The sequence below is a fragment of the Aquarana catesbeiana genome, linkage group LG11 (genome assembly GCF_042186555.1).
Source record: "Aquarana catesbeiana isolate 2022-GZ linkage group LG11, ASM4218655v1, whole genome shotgun sequence".
Classification (NCBI taxonomy): Eukaryota; Metazoa; Chordata; class Amphibia; order Anura; family Ranidae; genus Aquarana; species Aquarana catesbeiana.
Window position 1 is genome coordinate 88,731,705 of NC_133334.1, and position 15,344 is coordinate 88,747,048.

Sequence of the window (15,344 nt, forward strand, 5' to 3'; positions counted from 1 at the left end):
GCTTCCTCCCGCTGTTTGGTCATAGTTGTGGGGTGCTCCTGTGGAACTCAATGGGTGAGTTTGACAGGTGCAGCCTGAGTTAAAAAAGCCGCAAAGCAAAACACTGCAGTCGCAGTACGTGCACAGCCCTGCCAAGTTGTAATGTTAAGAAGAACAAACTAAATTTCCCCCCTCTGTATCCAGTCAGCAAGGGATTCTCAATCTTTGCTATTATTTGAAATTAGAAATCATTTTTTTCTTTCTATATGCCGCCTGTGGTCACAGATAGTTCCTTTTGATTGACACCATTGGGAATGTCTATTGAATAGTTTACAAATACCCAAGCTATATATGACTTATCACGGGGTCAGCTTGATGGATCAACATCATTGAAAATATATGTAAAAATCATTTGTAATGCTACATTGGCTATAAATATTTATCATTTGTTTTTTTTTGATAAGGTGTCATAACCATTAGTCCAGTCCCCCAGTGGACGAAACATGTTGGGAATTATCATCTCAATACCGCTATGGAGTCAAGGGCTACAAGAAATGTGTCATGACTGTATATGATTTTATATGGATACAGTATTTTAAACACAATTTTCTACTAATGAACTTTTAATGTAAGTTCTATTATCTGGTATACAGCACCTGAAAAGTCCAGATATTTATTTTTCTATTTTGTTTTGTAAGATGTAATGCGGTGCTATATGGCGACTCACCCACACTAATTTATAAGGGATTCTCAATGCCAGTATAAAGAAAAACCTCCAGCCAGGATCTGTGCAGCTGCCCCTTTAAATTGTCTGATCAAGGACTTAAACCCATTCTATGTAAAAAAAGAAACAGAAAGGGAAGTGCAACCTAGAGTGGTAACAAGATTAAAACAAAACAAGAAAAAAACAATAACATTTCACTCAGGTGTTTCCAACTCATGTGCAGTCATATGGTAACAAATGCTGAACATCAGTGTAGACCAAACAGCTGTAATGTTAGCATTCAGATGGGTGCCTGTTTTTAGTCTTGAACAAAGGGGAAGAGGTTTAGAATGTCTGTTAGGGTTTTAATATTACCTGTTCCCAGATTTCTGTTCACTTCCTGTCCTGGAGACACCACAACCACAGGGTCACTGGGACAGGAAGTGAGCAAGAATCTAAGGATACGGACAGCACTATGAACTCCACAGAGATACAAAAACTTCCCCAAACGGCTAAATAGGATTTTTAGGTTTGTTTCTGCATTGGAGTGATCCCCTTCCTAACCCGACTCGTAAAATCATTGCATATGTGCTACTTAGAATCCTGGGAACACATACTCTGAAACACGCGTTTAGTGAATGAAAGTTAATCCGGCCATAGACTGTTTGAATCTCATCCAGTTCAGCATAGACCGGCCAAGATTTTAATCATGTATGGACAGGCTTATGCCGCGTTCACATGGCCGGAATTTCCGACAACAAATGTTCGATGGGAGCTTGTTGTCGGAAATTCCGACCGTGTGTAGGCTCCATCGGACATTTGTTGTCGGAATTTCCAAAAACAAAAATTTGAAAGCTGGACCTAAAATTTTCCGACAACAAAATCCGTTGTCTTAAATTCCGATCGCGTGTACACAATTCCGACGCACAAAATTCCACGCGTGCTCGGAATCAAGCAGAAGAGCCGCACTGGCTATTGAACCTAATTTTTCTCGGCTCGTTGTACGTGTTGTACATCACCGCGTTCTTGGCGATCGGAATTTCTGACATCATTTGTTCGACCGCGTGTATGCAAGACAAGTTTGAGCCAACATCCGTCGGAAAAAAATCCAGGATTTTGTTGTCGGAATGTCCGATCGTCGCTACGCGGCCTTATTGTACCCAAGTTGATTGATCGATCAATGGTCGGATTTTACATGCGATTATTGTCAGCAGCTATTATGGCTGCTAGCAGTAATCACTTTGTTCTCCTGGCTTGGACAGCTTCCCCCGCTGGGAGAACACAATATCTCCCTGGGAGGGATTCCCGCATCGACACTGACTGTGTTGATGGGAGAATTGAGTGATTTTCTTTCCTGCAACCTGTGGTTGCAGGAAACCAAATCGCTTCGTCTATTGACAGCATTAGACATTTATGCAAAGATCAAAAGCCCTATGACCAAGCCAAACCTAGTCAATCATTATTATTATTATTATTATACAGGATTTATATAGCGCCAACAGTTTGCGCAGCGTTTAACAAAATAAAGGCAGACATTACAATTTGCTACAAGAGGAATCAGAGGGCCCTGGTCGCTAGAGCTTACAATCTAGGAGAGAGGATCAATTGATACAAAAGGTAATAGCTGTGGGGGATGATCTGATGGAGAAAGTAAAACAGTGTATTAGTTAGAAGCAAGATAAGCTTCTTTAAAGTGAAGGGTTTTCAGGGATCGTCTAAAAATGGATAGATTAGGGGACAGTCGGACAGATTGGGGTAGGGAGTTCAATGGGAGAAGCTCTGGAGAAATCCTGGAGGCTAGCATGGGAGGAGGTGACAAGGGAACTATAGAGCGGGAGGTCTTGGAAGGACCGAAGAGAGCGGCTTAGTTTATGTTTTTAGACTAGGTTAGTGATGTAGCTGGGGGCAGAGTTGTGGACGGCTTTGTAAATTATTGTTAGTACTTTGAATTTTATTCGTTGAGTGGGTGGAAGTCAGTGCAGGGATTGGCAGAGAGGGGTGGAGGACACTGAGCGGTTGGTAAGGTGGATGAGTCTTGCATTCATGATGGACTGAAGGGGGGATAGTGTATGTAAAGGTAATCCAATGAGGAGGGAGTTGCAGTAGTCAAGGCGAGAGATAACCAGGGAGTGAATTAGAAGCTCGGTGGTGTCATTGGTTAAAAAGGGGCGTATTCTAGAGATGTTGCAGAGGCTAAGGCGGCATGATTTGGACAGGGATTGAATGTGGGCCTGAAAGGACAGTTCAGAGTTTAGGGTTACCCCTAGCACCCTGGCATGTGGGGACGGACTGATAGATGTGCCATTGATCTTGACAGAGAAGTCAGGTGAAGAGGCACGTGGGGGAGGAAATATTAAGAACTCGGTTTTAGATAGATTCAGTTTGAGGAAGTGGATTGACATCCAGGCTGGTATGTCTGTTAGTAAATCAGTGATGTGTGAGGAGATTGATGGGGTGAGCTGAGGGGTAGAGAGATAGATTTGGGTGTCATCGGCATATAAATGGTAGTGGAAGCCATGGGAGGCTGACCCAGGGAAGAGGTGTAGTAGAGGTCCAAGGACAGAACCTTGGGGGACCCCAATGGTAAGAGGTGTTGGAGAGGAGGAAATAGATTTGTAAGTGACACTGAAAGTGCAGAACCAACGGAGAGCACAGCCATGGAGACCAAGCAAATTGACTTTTTTGAGGAGCAGGGGGTGATCAACTGTATCAAAGGCAGCGGAATGGTCCAAGAGTAATGGCCATTATTCCTATTCTGTACCAAGGGTGTCCAAACTTTTTTCAAAGAGGGCCAGATTTGATGAAGTGAACACGCATGAGGGCCGACCATTTCACCTGACATTCTTTGAATTCGGTCTAAGTGTGTTAGTCTGAGCACTAATACACGGCCCAGCAAGAATTCTCTTGCCTTCGTGGCTGTGTGTGGTGAAGAGATGAACTTGGGCGTGTTATTTGGAGATATATATATATATATTTTGTCGCCCCAACGAATCCCTGAGCGCCGCTCAGGACTGAGCTCGGGCGTGTTATTTGGATATACCATATTTATCGGCATATAACACGCACCTTCACTTTAAGAGGGAAGTTTCAGGAAAAAACTTACATTTTATATAAAGAACTGTGAAGCAAAATAAGGACCAGTGCCCATCAATGCAGCCTAATCAGTGCCCACCTGCAGCTTCACCATTGCCATGAATGCAGCCTCACATATGCCATGAATGCAGCCTTACCATTGCCATGAATGCAGCCTTACCATTGCCATGAATGCAGCCTCACATATGCCATGAATGCAGTCTTACCATTGCCATAAGTGCAGCCTGATTGATGCCCATCTGCAGCCTCAGAGGTGACAGGGAGGGGGGTGGGGCGAGTGCCAACAGATTACATACAGGAGAATCTCCTGTTTACACAACGACCTCTTTAATACAAAGTCCCACCTCCTATGATAGACAGAACAGTCATCCAATGGCAGCCTGGGAGACGGGACTTCCTATTACAGACACCGCTGAGTAAACAGGAGATACTCCTGTATGTAATCTGACGGCGCTCGTCCCTCCCCCTCCCTGTCCCCTCTGAGGCAGCTCCAATAAATACAGTATATATCTTTTGTGGCCAAATTACCAGGGGGGCCACATTAAACCGGAATGCGGGCTGCAATTGGCCCGTGGGCCGGACTTTGGACATGCCAGTTAATCAGGACCTAAGACTCTGTTCACATCTTTGCGCTTTGGGAACAAGCGTGTTCGCAATAGTCAAAAAACATGCAAGTTGTGCGTTGTGCTGTGGTGCCATTCATCCCTGCAATTTGCCAATGATTGTGCATTGCAGCACACCGCAACACATTGTAATGCACTACCCTACCATTAGAACTGCACAATTAATCGTTCAAAAATCACGATCTCCATTCAACCCCCGTCATGATCTTAATCTGACATTTCCACGATTCATTCATGTAACAAGTGCAGAGCCGTTCTCTGCTCACGAAACATTGTAACATTTAGTTCTTTTAGATCAGTTTAACCACTTAAAGACTAAACCTTTTTCTGACATTTGTTGCCTACAAGTTAAAATCAGTATTTTCTCCTAGAAAATGACTTAGGACCCCCAAACATTATATATATATATATATATATATATATATATATATATATTTAGCAGAGACCCTAGAGAATAAAATGGCGGTCCTTGCAATATATTATGTCACTCTGTATTTGCGCAGCGGTCTTTCAAGCGCAATTTTTTGAGAAAAAATACTGTACACTTCAATGAATTAAAAAAAAAAAACGAAACAGTGAAGTTAGCCCAATTTTTTTATATAATGTGAAAGATGATTTTACACCGAGAATCATGATCTTTATTCTAAGCAAAAAAATTGCAATTCTCATTTTATCCAGAATCCTGCAGTTCTACCTACCATGCATTGTGGTGCCCTGTGTTACAAAAATAAAGTAAATGCTTTGCGCATTACAGCAGCACATTGGTGTGTAATCTTGTTTTTTGTTTTTTTTTCTCTTCCTTTTTTTTTTTTTTTTTGCAAGAATTTGGGCTTCATTTTTTTTTTTTAATTAAAAAAAAATTAGTTTTTTCCTTTTATTTTTTAAGAAATTGGACTCCATTTTTTATTTTATTTTTTGTTATTTGTGACTTCATGAAGCTTGTTTACATTCACATAATGCTTAGCCGGAGTTCTTTAAAAATAGTCCCTTGTTGATAACACATATTGTGTTATCAGTTGTCATTTTGGTTTCTGGCAGCAAACTGGATGCTGGATATTATAGCAGAAAATAGAGTTATGTTCTAAATTAAGATGAAGCCTGTTCCCGGGGTTATAGCGCTGTGATCTGTTGCTTCCTTCTTTTTAGTCCTCTATAGAAAAGGCTCCTTCTGTCTGACCCCATGCCCTTATCTTCCTGCTTCTGCTAAGTATGACCCTGCATTTCTTAACTTCTTTAAAACACATTCACATGGAGCTTCCTTCCTTCGGAAAAAGGATCTGAGTCAGTAAAACAGAAGGCTGCCCCTCCTGACCCTAAACAGAGAGGTTACAGCTCCCTCTGTCACCCTACAGCCCACCACACTACTCAATAGTGACATTTTTCCAGTAAAGTATACATATATAAAAAAAAAAAAAAATAATGTGCAAAGTGCAGTATTAACCAATCAGATTTCAGTTTATTGCAGTCAGATCAGTAAAATACTTTTTCTGCAACCTTTAAGTGTCAGTTGTTTATAGCGCAAAAAATAAAAACCTCAGAGGTGATGAAATACAACCAAAAGAAATCTCTATATGTGGGGAAAAAAGGACATCAGTTTAGTTTGGGTACAACGTCACACGACCGTGCAATTGTCAGTTGAAGCAACGCAGTGCCGTATTTGCAAAAATTGGCCTGGTCATTAAGGGGGTAAATTCTCCTGAAGTGGTTAATTACAGCCTTTAGTCTGTTGGGATATGTCTCTACTAACTTTGCACATCTAGACTTTGCAATATTTGCCCACTCTTCTTTGCAGAACTGCTCCAATTTAGTTAAAGTGGAAGTCCACCCTGAAAAAAAAATGCACCAAAAAATACCTTAAAAAATGGAGGAAAAGAAAAAAAAAATTTTTTTTACTTACGTGAAATGGCTGTTGCTAGGCAGTCTTCCTAATCTGCCTCTTCCTACACCACGGTGATCTTCAGTCTTCTGCTCCCCACGTTGTCTTCTGGGGAATGGGGCGCGGTGTGTTATGGGAACTGTGTGTGTCCCACAACACATCGCGTCCCATTCACAAAACGCCGCGCCACTCGCGCAGTAGGAAACTGGCAGTGAAGCCGCAAGGCTCCACTGCCTGTTTCCCTTACTTAGGATGGCGGTGCCGGGACCCGAGAGCCGAGGAACGGGTCGGCCTCGGGCGGCCAACATCGCGGGCACCTGGGACAGGTAAGTACTTATTTAAAGTCAGCAGCTACAGTGTTTGTATCTGCTGACTTTTACATTTTTTTTTTTAATGACGGAATCCCGCTTTAAAGTGATGCTAAAGTCTTGTTTTTTTTTTTTTTTTTTCTTTCTTTGAAATAACAAACGCGTTATACTTACCTGCTCTGTGCAGTGGTTTTGCACAGAGCAGCTCCGATCCTCCACTTCTCGGCCTCCTGCCCAGTGCCCCCACGGCAAGCAGCTCCATTTAGACATGGAGGTGTGATTTGGCCCCACCCCCTATCTCCTCATTGGCTAACTGATGTTGATTGACAGCAGCGGGAGCCAATGGCGCCACTGTTGTGTCTCAGCCAATCTTGGACGGCCGAGGCACACATCGCTGGATCTAGATGGGGCTCAGGTAAGTGTTAGGGGGGCTTCTGCACTCAGAAGGCTTTTTATTTCAAAGAGGTTGTAAACCTCCGAAAAAAAAAAAAAAAAAAAAAGAACCCTGCAAGACAAAGGCATTGCTCATTATGAAATACTTACCTTAGAATGATGCCTTGCAGTGCCATCTGCACTCCGCTCCCACGGCCGACGTCTTTCATCCGAGTTACTCCTGGGTTCGTGGGCTCCGGCGCTGTGATTGGCTGCAGCCGCAATGTTGTTACTCCAGCGCATGCGTGCGGGAGCCGCCGGTCATGGCACAGGCCCTGAGAAAAATGGCACCAGCGGACCGTTTCTGCAGTGCGCATGCGCTAGGGTTACCACCTGTCCGGGATTTACCCGGACAGTTCTCGTTTGGAATCATGTGTCCGGGTTCCAGACTGCCTCAAACCCGGACACATTATTCAGACCGGACTATGACTTCCCAGCAGGGTTTCTGGCTGCAGTTGTCTCAGCTGAGAGTGTCTGTTATACTCTCTTTCACACTGCCCAAAGTTGGCACTAACCTAACATTTACCCCCCCCCCTACACACACACACACAGGAGAGGAGAGAGGGCTCGATCTGCTCCTCTTCCTCCCGCCCCACCCCTCTGTGTCTGCCCACACTTCAACCTCTGGCGCTTTTCCTCAGAAAAGGAAAGAAGAGGCCAGAAATTAAAATTCCAGCAGCACTCAGATACATCTGGATGAGAGGTGCCGACTGCCAAGGGGTGAGTGAGCTCACCATCCATCCCTGTCTGTGACTGAAGTCTCCCCCTTCTCTCTCCTGCCTCTGAGTGAGACACTAAGATAAATCAGGGTTCTCAGAGCACCCCTTATATCACAGTTCCCCTTTACACCAGAGGCCACAGTGTTCCCCCTTACATCAGAGTCCTTTCCGTACATCAAAGTTGTCAGTGTTCCCCCCTAAATCAGGGTTCCCAGAGCATCCCTTAGGTTAGAGTCCCCAGAGTTCTCCCTTACATCAGAGTCTGCAGAGTCCCTACTTACAGTGTAAGGGAACTCTGCGAGTTCAGATGTAAAAGGAGAATTCTGCAGATTTAACTATAAAGGGGGACTCTGTGGATTCAGATGTAAAGGGGGACTCTTGTTATTAACTTCATATGATTAGAAATGTTATTTATTATCGAAATATATGTATAGTTTATACTATTAAAAAAAATTGCTGTGCGCCGCTAAAGTGTTCGGGTTTGACTTGACGAAAAGGTGGCAACTCTAGAATGCACCGATGACGTCGGCAGCAGCGTATATAGTAAATATCTCCTGAACTGTGCAAGTTTAAGATACATTTACAGTACTTACTTAACGTAAGCCTTATTATAGGCTTACCTGTAGGTACAAGTGGTATAACAGAGTTTACAACCACTTTACATACAGGTACATACTGTATAGGTACAATACATAGAATGCATTAAGATAAAAAAACCTTCTGACTTTACAACTCCTTTAAATTTGTTGGTGACCGTTTGTGAACTGCAGTCTTCAAGTCATTCCACAGATTTTTAATGGGATTTAAGTCTGGGCTCTGACTAAGCCATGCAAGGACATTCACCTTTTTCTCCTTCTACCACTGTGTGGTCATTTTTGGTTTGTGCTTTGGGTCATTGTCATGTTGAAAGGTAAACCTTCTTCCCATTGATATCTTTCTGTCAGAGGGCAGCAGATATTCCTCAAGAATTTGATGGTATTTTGCCCCACCCATTTTTCCTTCTATCCTGACAAGTGCTCCAGTCGTTGCTGCACAGCAACACCCCCATTACATGATATTACAACCTCCATGCTTTACTGTAGCAATGATGTTATTTAGATGGTGAGCTGTATTGGATTTCCACCAGACATATTTGGTGTTGAGGCCAAATAATTCAATGTTAGTCTCATTTGACCATAACACCTTTTTCCATGTGGCCTCAGAACCTTTAAGGTGCATTTAGGGTGGTCAGATGAGACTAAAATTGAATTATTTGTCCTCACGCCTTTAAACGTTGTCTTATGTTTTTGGTGGAAGATTTTACAGGTCAGATTGTGTAACTGCCATGGCCCCTTAAGAGTCATCTGCCTCACCCAAACACTATTTGTATCAGTGTCAGTGTGAAGTATATACAATGGGTGAAGTAAGTGCATATTTGGCATGTGTATTTATTGGCCTCATTGGATGGTGTCACTGAACGCAGTTTTGATGTGTTGTGATGGCGTTGTATTCAGGACGACATTAGTGCTGCTGTCAGATAGATAAATGTTTTTAACAACTCCATTGTGTATGCCGTGCTTTATAAAGGCATTTCTAACTTCTGATTAATGTCATACTACTTTATGTTCACTTCTTTCCTTTTTTAATCATTTACAAATTCTTCTTTAGTTGGCAGGCGGGGTGATCCTTGGCGTAGCGCTGTGGCTTCGACATGAGCCCAAGACTTCTAACATCCTGATCCAGCAAATTGGGGACAAGCAGGTTCCAGCGACCTTTTACATTGGTGAGTGATTTTTTTTTCCATCTTTCCATTGGGTGGCTGTCAAATTTCTCACTTTTGGAACTTCAGACAAGTGTAAAAGCACCATTTGATGCCGTTGTTTATTCATTTAAAGCATGAGTGGGCAACTGCGGCTCTCCAGATGTTAAGGAACTACTAGTCCCATCATGCATCTGCCTCTGGGAGTTGTGCTTGTAACTGCCAGCCTTGCAATGCCTCATGGGAAATGTAGTTCTACAGCAGCTGCAGAGCCGCAGTTCCCCACAACTGATTTCGTTTTTGGTCACACTGAATCCGACTTCAAAATCGTGCGACTCCACTTGAATTTGCACAATTTCAAAGTCGCATGTCAGTGCGACTTCAGGTGCGACTTGGAAGACATCTGTACAACTTCATGTATAGATGTCTATGCAAGTCGCACCTGAACTTGCAAAAAGTAGTGCAGGAACTATTTTAAAAATCGGTGCGACTCTGATGGAGTTGCAGTCGCACATATTTGACTGTTTCCATTGTGGGCAATAGGATGGGACTTGTCATGCAATTTGAAACTATCAAATTGCAAGTAGATCATTCACACAAGCGGTCCACCCGGCGGATTCTGCTTTGCTCAGCGGGGGGATCGTTCCGCTGATCCCCACTGAGCAGGAAGATGACAGGTCCGTCTCCGCTCACTGTGCAGAGATCGGATGAAAACAGGCCGCCTGTCCATTTTCATCCGATCTTCCAGACGGATGGAAAATAGGGTCACCATCCGTCTGTCTTTCATAGACAGGATCGGATAGCAGTGGGTGTCAGCAGACATGTCACCGCTGACATCTGCCGCCCCATAGGAGTGAATGGAGATCCGGTTCGTCTGAAAAACTGACAGAAGGACCTGATTGGAAAGCCCGTGTGAAAGGGGCCTTACATATACCCAGTGAAGTGACTGGGCTCAGGCGATACACAGAGATTAAACAAATCCTCCACCATAAGTTGTACCTGTTTATCTGCAGTTTCTCTTCTCTAGGTCCATTCAAAGTCCAGAATTTAAAAAGCTTGTCTGAGCTGTCAGAAAAAAAGGGGGGTGGAGAGCCAGACAGCTCCTGGCAGTACTGTATGGCTCAGGTGTAGGAATCATGGAAATGACAGATACACAAATCCTTCAGCACCCTGGTGACCAACTTGTGACCCAAGGGCCATATGTGGCCCTTAGATACTTGTTTGTGTGGCCCTCGGGCCCAAGAGTCTGTAGTTGGATCATTTATTTCTAAAAGGATAATAGCAATAACCTCTATTAGCTTTGTATAAAAAATCCCCAGTGGTGCTCAATATTTTGGGAGGGGGGGGCAAACTAACAACACCACCCCACCCCGTCACAGGAGACAGACGGAAAGGCGGCTTTTCACCGAACCTCCCCAACGGGAGATGGACAGGAAGATGGCAATCAACTGCCCCTCCTTCAGGAGATGGATGGTCAGAGGCCTCCTTACCTTAGGAGGCAGATGACAGGGATCTCGCTCCTCACTCCAGGGCCATTTCTTCTCCTCTCGGCCGAACAGCAAGTGGGTCCTGGGACCTGATTGGTCTCAGGACCCGATTCCTGATTGGCCAGGAAGAGAATCAGGAAGACAATAGTGAATATTAATTCGCTATTGTCACACAACTGGGTGGGCTCAGGGTGCAGTGCTTTGCGCCACGAGCCCACCCTTTTTTTAAGCCAATTGGAGCCTCAGGCTCAAAGCACGTACTTAAAAAAAAAAAAAAACCCCAGTTGAAATCCATGCGTCCGGCGCCCTGCATGTAGATAGGGGTGGGGGTGCATGTATTGGGGGGCGGTGCCGCTGCACCCCGTTCTGGTCTCTAGCATTTTCTCTAGTATGTCTGCAGTCTCTGACAGTCATCTCTAGCATTACATACTGTATGTGGAATATTATGTTTAGCTCTTGGCAATGTTGGGGATCACAGCAGAGGCCCCCTGTACCTCACAAGTTGACAACTACTTTTTTAGCATGTGTTTCTTGATAGAAGGCACTGTACTCTGTATGTGACCAGCGTCCCCTGAGGAAGCCCGACAAATGAGCGTAACATGTTGGGAAGTCTATATTTTATTGCTGTGTTACTGTGACTGTAATTAATTGTACTTGCCATTTTGTATCTACCCCCTTTCCTGATTTTTTAATGTGTAAATTCTTATTTTGCTCCTCAAAATAAAATAATTTTTTATATATTATATTTGATATTCTCCAATTGATTTGCACCTAAAAAGTCCCAATTTCTTTGCCTGCTACTATACTTTTTTAGCATGTAGGCAGGTTGCCTGCAGAAGTATGGTTTTTAGTTAGTGGCTGGCCCAGGCTGGGGGGAAGGAGTTAATGTGTGGGCAGCTGTTTCCGGGCTTTTCGGATCCATCCTACACACTGGTGATGTAAATATGGGGGAAGGCTGGGTTCAGGTATTTTTATAAAAATAAAACACTTTGAACCAAAGGAGAGGAAAAAAAAGGGGGGGTTCATTGTTGGGGTTTCCATACATTATAATGGAACTCTTGGAGTGTGCTTAGCTGTGCTGCAGTGTAGCTTCTCATATAAACATCCTGAAGGCTATGTGACTTAGGCCTCAATCACATTTTGCAGTACGGGCGTGGTCTTGCATGAAGATCCAAGCATTTTCCCAGGAACGGGGAGCTACAGGTGGCGTGTACAGCCGCCCATAGAGGTGAATGGCTGTATGCGCTTGCACTCATGTAGAGATTGATGCGTTTTTACATCTGTGTTTACCTGGGTATGACGCATTTCCTGAAAGCAACGCTTTGGCGGAATGCATCCTACACACACGCACGGGGCACGGGTAAATGCCAAAGCAAAAAAGCATAAGTGTTTACACGAGTACAAGATCATAGAGCCATTCAAATCTACGGGCTGCTATATGCATCAAACCGCCCGGATTTTTACACCAGACCCTGCCTACTCCTCCAAACGTCTGTGTCATTGGTCCACTATTTGTGCAGCTATTGGCATAACAGCAAACAGTATAGCATGCCGCAAATTCCGTTACATCACTAACATCTATTCATTATTATTTTTTTTTCTAGGTATCTATATAATCATCGCAGTCGGTGCCGTCATGATGTTTGTAGGTTTCCTAGGATGTTATGGCGCCATTCAGGAATCGCAGTGTCTGCTGGGAACAGTAAGTCAATGTCAAATTTGCCCCATATTAACAATCAAAGGTGCTTTATTGGTATCATACAGGGTAGTAACAGTATGCAGGTGGACATAAAACAAAGCAGAATGCTTCAACAATAGGCAAAGAAACAATGTGCCCCATATTAAGTGAAGGTGTTGCCGGGGAGAACAGACTCTCTCTGAGATTGCTCTGGCACTGCAGCGTCTGCATTAATTTGTTTAATAGGTTCGGCATATTCCAGACACGGCCATCCACTTATTACCAGCCGGACGGAGAGTGCTCCAGCCAGAAAGGTGATAAATCCTCAGAGGTCTCAGACATGTACATACACTGTGTATAAATCCAGGGCAGCTCACTGGAGACTGAGAGGATGATTTGTATCTCTGATGTCAGCTTCTCTCCTCTCTTCTTAGTTATTAATCCACTTAATAGATCTGTGTGCCTTTTTAAAGTGTACCTGTCATTTAAACACAGCCATCATATTCGTTTAAAGAGTATCCCTGAGTAAGTGCAATGTGAGCATAATGTGCTTTTAAATCAGTCTGAACCACTTCTGGGACCTGTCGGTCTGTGGAGTGGAAGATTCTTCATACATTTCTATGGGGATTCAGCATAGAGCCAGAGGAAGGTTCAGGCCAAATTATAATTCAAGCTTTGTAATTCATGAGAATCATGGGACATTGTTAGTAATTCTACATAATCTAATATTATTCTTCTAACCTACATATTGTATTTCCACAGTTTTTCGCTTGCTTAGTAATCCTATTTGCATGTGAAGTAGCTGCTGGAATCTGGGGTTTCGTAAACCGTGATCAGGTAAGAGCAATGCTATACTGAAAATAAACGTTCCCTGTTTAGTGTCAATCTGTTCTTGTACCATAAGGTATTATTCAATAAAAAGTCATACCATAAGCACAGTAATCCATTGCAACCAGTCAGAAGTCATTTTGCGGTGGCCCTTAGCTGAGTCAATTTTTAAACAAAGGAACGCTAATCCAGGTTGGTCCCCTCTGCACACACCTTCCACCATCCTACCCAGCTCATAGGATGCTTTTAAAATAGGAAAGACATCCGGACAGCCGCAATTATCCACCTTATTGCAAACTACGCCATATACAACCCCTGGCAAAAATTATGGAATCACCAGTCCCTGAGGATGTTCCTTCAGTTGTTTATTGTTGTAGAAAAAAAGCAGATCACAGACATGGCCAAAAACTAAAGGCATTTCAAATGGCAACTTTCTGGCTTTAAGAAACACTAAAAGAAATCAAGAAAAATAATTGTGGTGGCCAGTAACAGTTAGATTTATAGAACAAGCACAGGGAATAAATTATGGAATCACTCAATTCTGAGGAAAAAATTATGGAATCACCCTGTAAATTTTCATTACAAACACTAACACCTGATCAGATTAAATCTGCTTGTTAGTATGTAGGTAAAGAGGGTAAATCATCACGCAGTGTTGCACAAGATGTTGGTTGTTCACAGTCGGCTGTGTCTAAAACATGGACCAAATACAAACAACATGGGAAGGTGGTTAAAGGCAAGCATACTGGTAGACCAAGAAAGACATCAAAGCGTCAAGACAGAAAACTTAAAGCAATATGCCTTGAAAACAGAAAATGTACAACAAAACAAATGAGGAACAAATGGGAGGAAACTGGAGTCAACATCTGTGACCGAACTGTAAGAAACCGCCTAAAGGAAATGGGATTTACATACAGAAAAGCTAAAAGAAAGCCATCTCTAACACCTAAACACAAAAAAACAAGGTTACAATGGGCTAAGGAAAGGCAGTCGTGGACTGTGGATGATTGGATGAAAGTCATATTCAGTGATGAATCTCGAATCTGCATTGGGCAAGGTGATGATGCTGGAACTTTTGTTTGGAGCCGTTCCAATGAGATTTATGCAGACGGCTGTCTGAAGAAAACATGCAAATTTCCACAGTCAATTATGATATGGGGCTGCATGTCAGGTAAAGGCACTGAGGAGATGGCTGTCGTTAAATCTTCAATAAATGCACAGGTTTACATTGAAATTTTGGACACTTTTCTTATCTCATCTATTGAAAGGATGTTTGGGGATGATGAAATCATTTATCAAGATGATAATGCATCTTGTCATAGAGCAAAAACTGTGAAAACATTTCTTGAAGAAAGACACATAAGGTCAATGTCATGGCCTGCAAACAGTCCGGATCTCAATCCAATTGAAAATCTGTGGTGGAAGTTAAAGAAAATGGTCCATGACAAGGCTCCAACCTGCAAAGATGATTTGGCAACAGCAATCAGAGAAGGCTGGAGCCAGATTGATGAAGAGTACTGTTTATCACTCATTAAGTCAATGCCTCAGAGACTGCAAGCAGTTATAAAAGCCAGAGGTGGTGCAACAAAGTACTAGTGACGTGTTGGAGTGTTATTTTGTTTGTTTGTTTTTCATGATTCCATAATTTTTTCCTCAGAGTTGAGTGATTCCATAATTTATTCCCTGTGCTTGTTCTATAAATCTAACTGTTACTGGCCACCACAATTATTTTTCTTTATTTCTTTTAGTGTTTCTTAAAGCCAGAAAGTTGCCATTTGAAATGCCTTTAGTTTTTGGCCATGTCTGTGATCTGCTTTTTTTTCTACAACAATAAACAACTGAAGGAACATCCTCAGGGACTGGTGATTCCATAATTTTTG

General features: G+C 43.0%; 1 protein-coding gene across 1 annotated transcript in view; it reads left to right on the forward strand.

Annotated features, from left to right (window-relative positions):
• The window catches only part of CD81 (CD81 molecule), a 79,242-nt gene that overhangs the window by 50,706 nt on the left and 13,192 nt on the right, over positions 1-15,344 (forward strand). Inside the window, exons 2-4 of the mRNA XM_073604710.1 lie at positions 9,381-9,495; positions 12,563-12,660; positions 13,399-13,473. Of these exons, the coding sequence (XP_073460811.1) occupies positions 9,381-9,495; positions 12,563-12,660; positions 13,399-13,473 (288 nt within the window). The remainder of the gene's footprint in view (positions 1-9,380; positions 9,496-12,562; positions 12,661-13,398; positions 13,474-15,344) is intronic.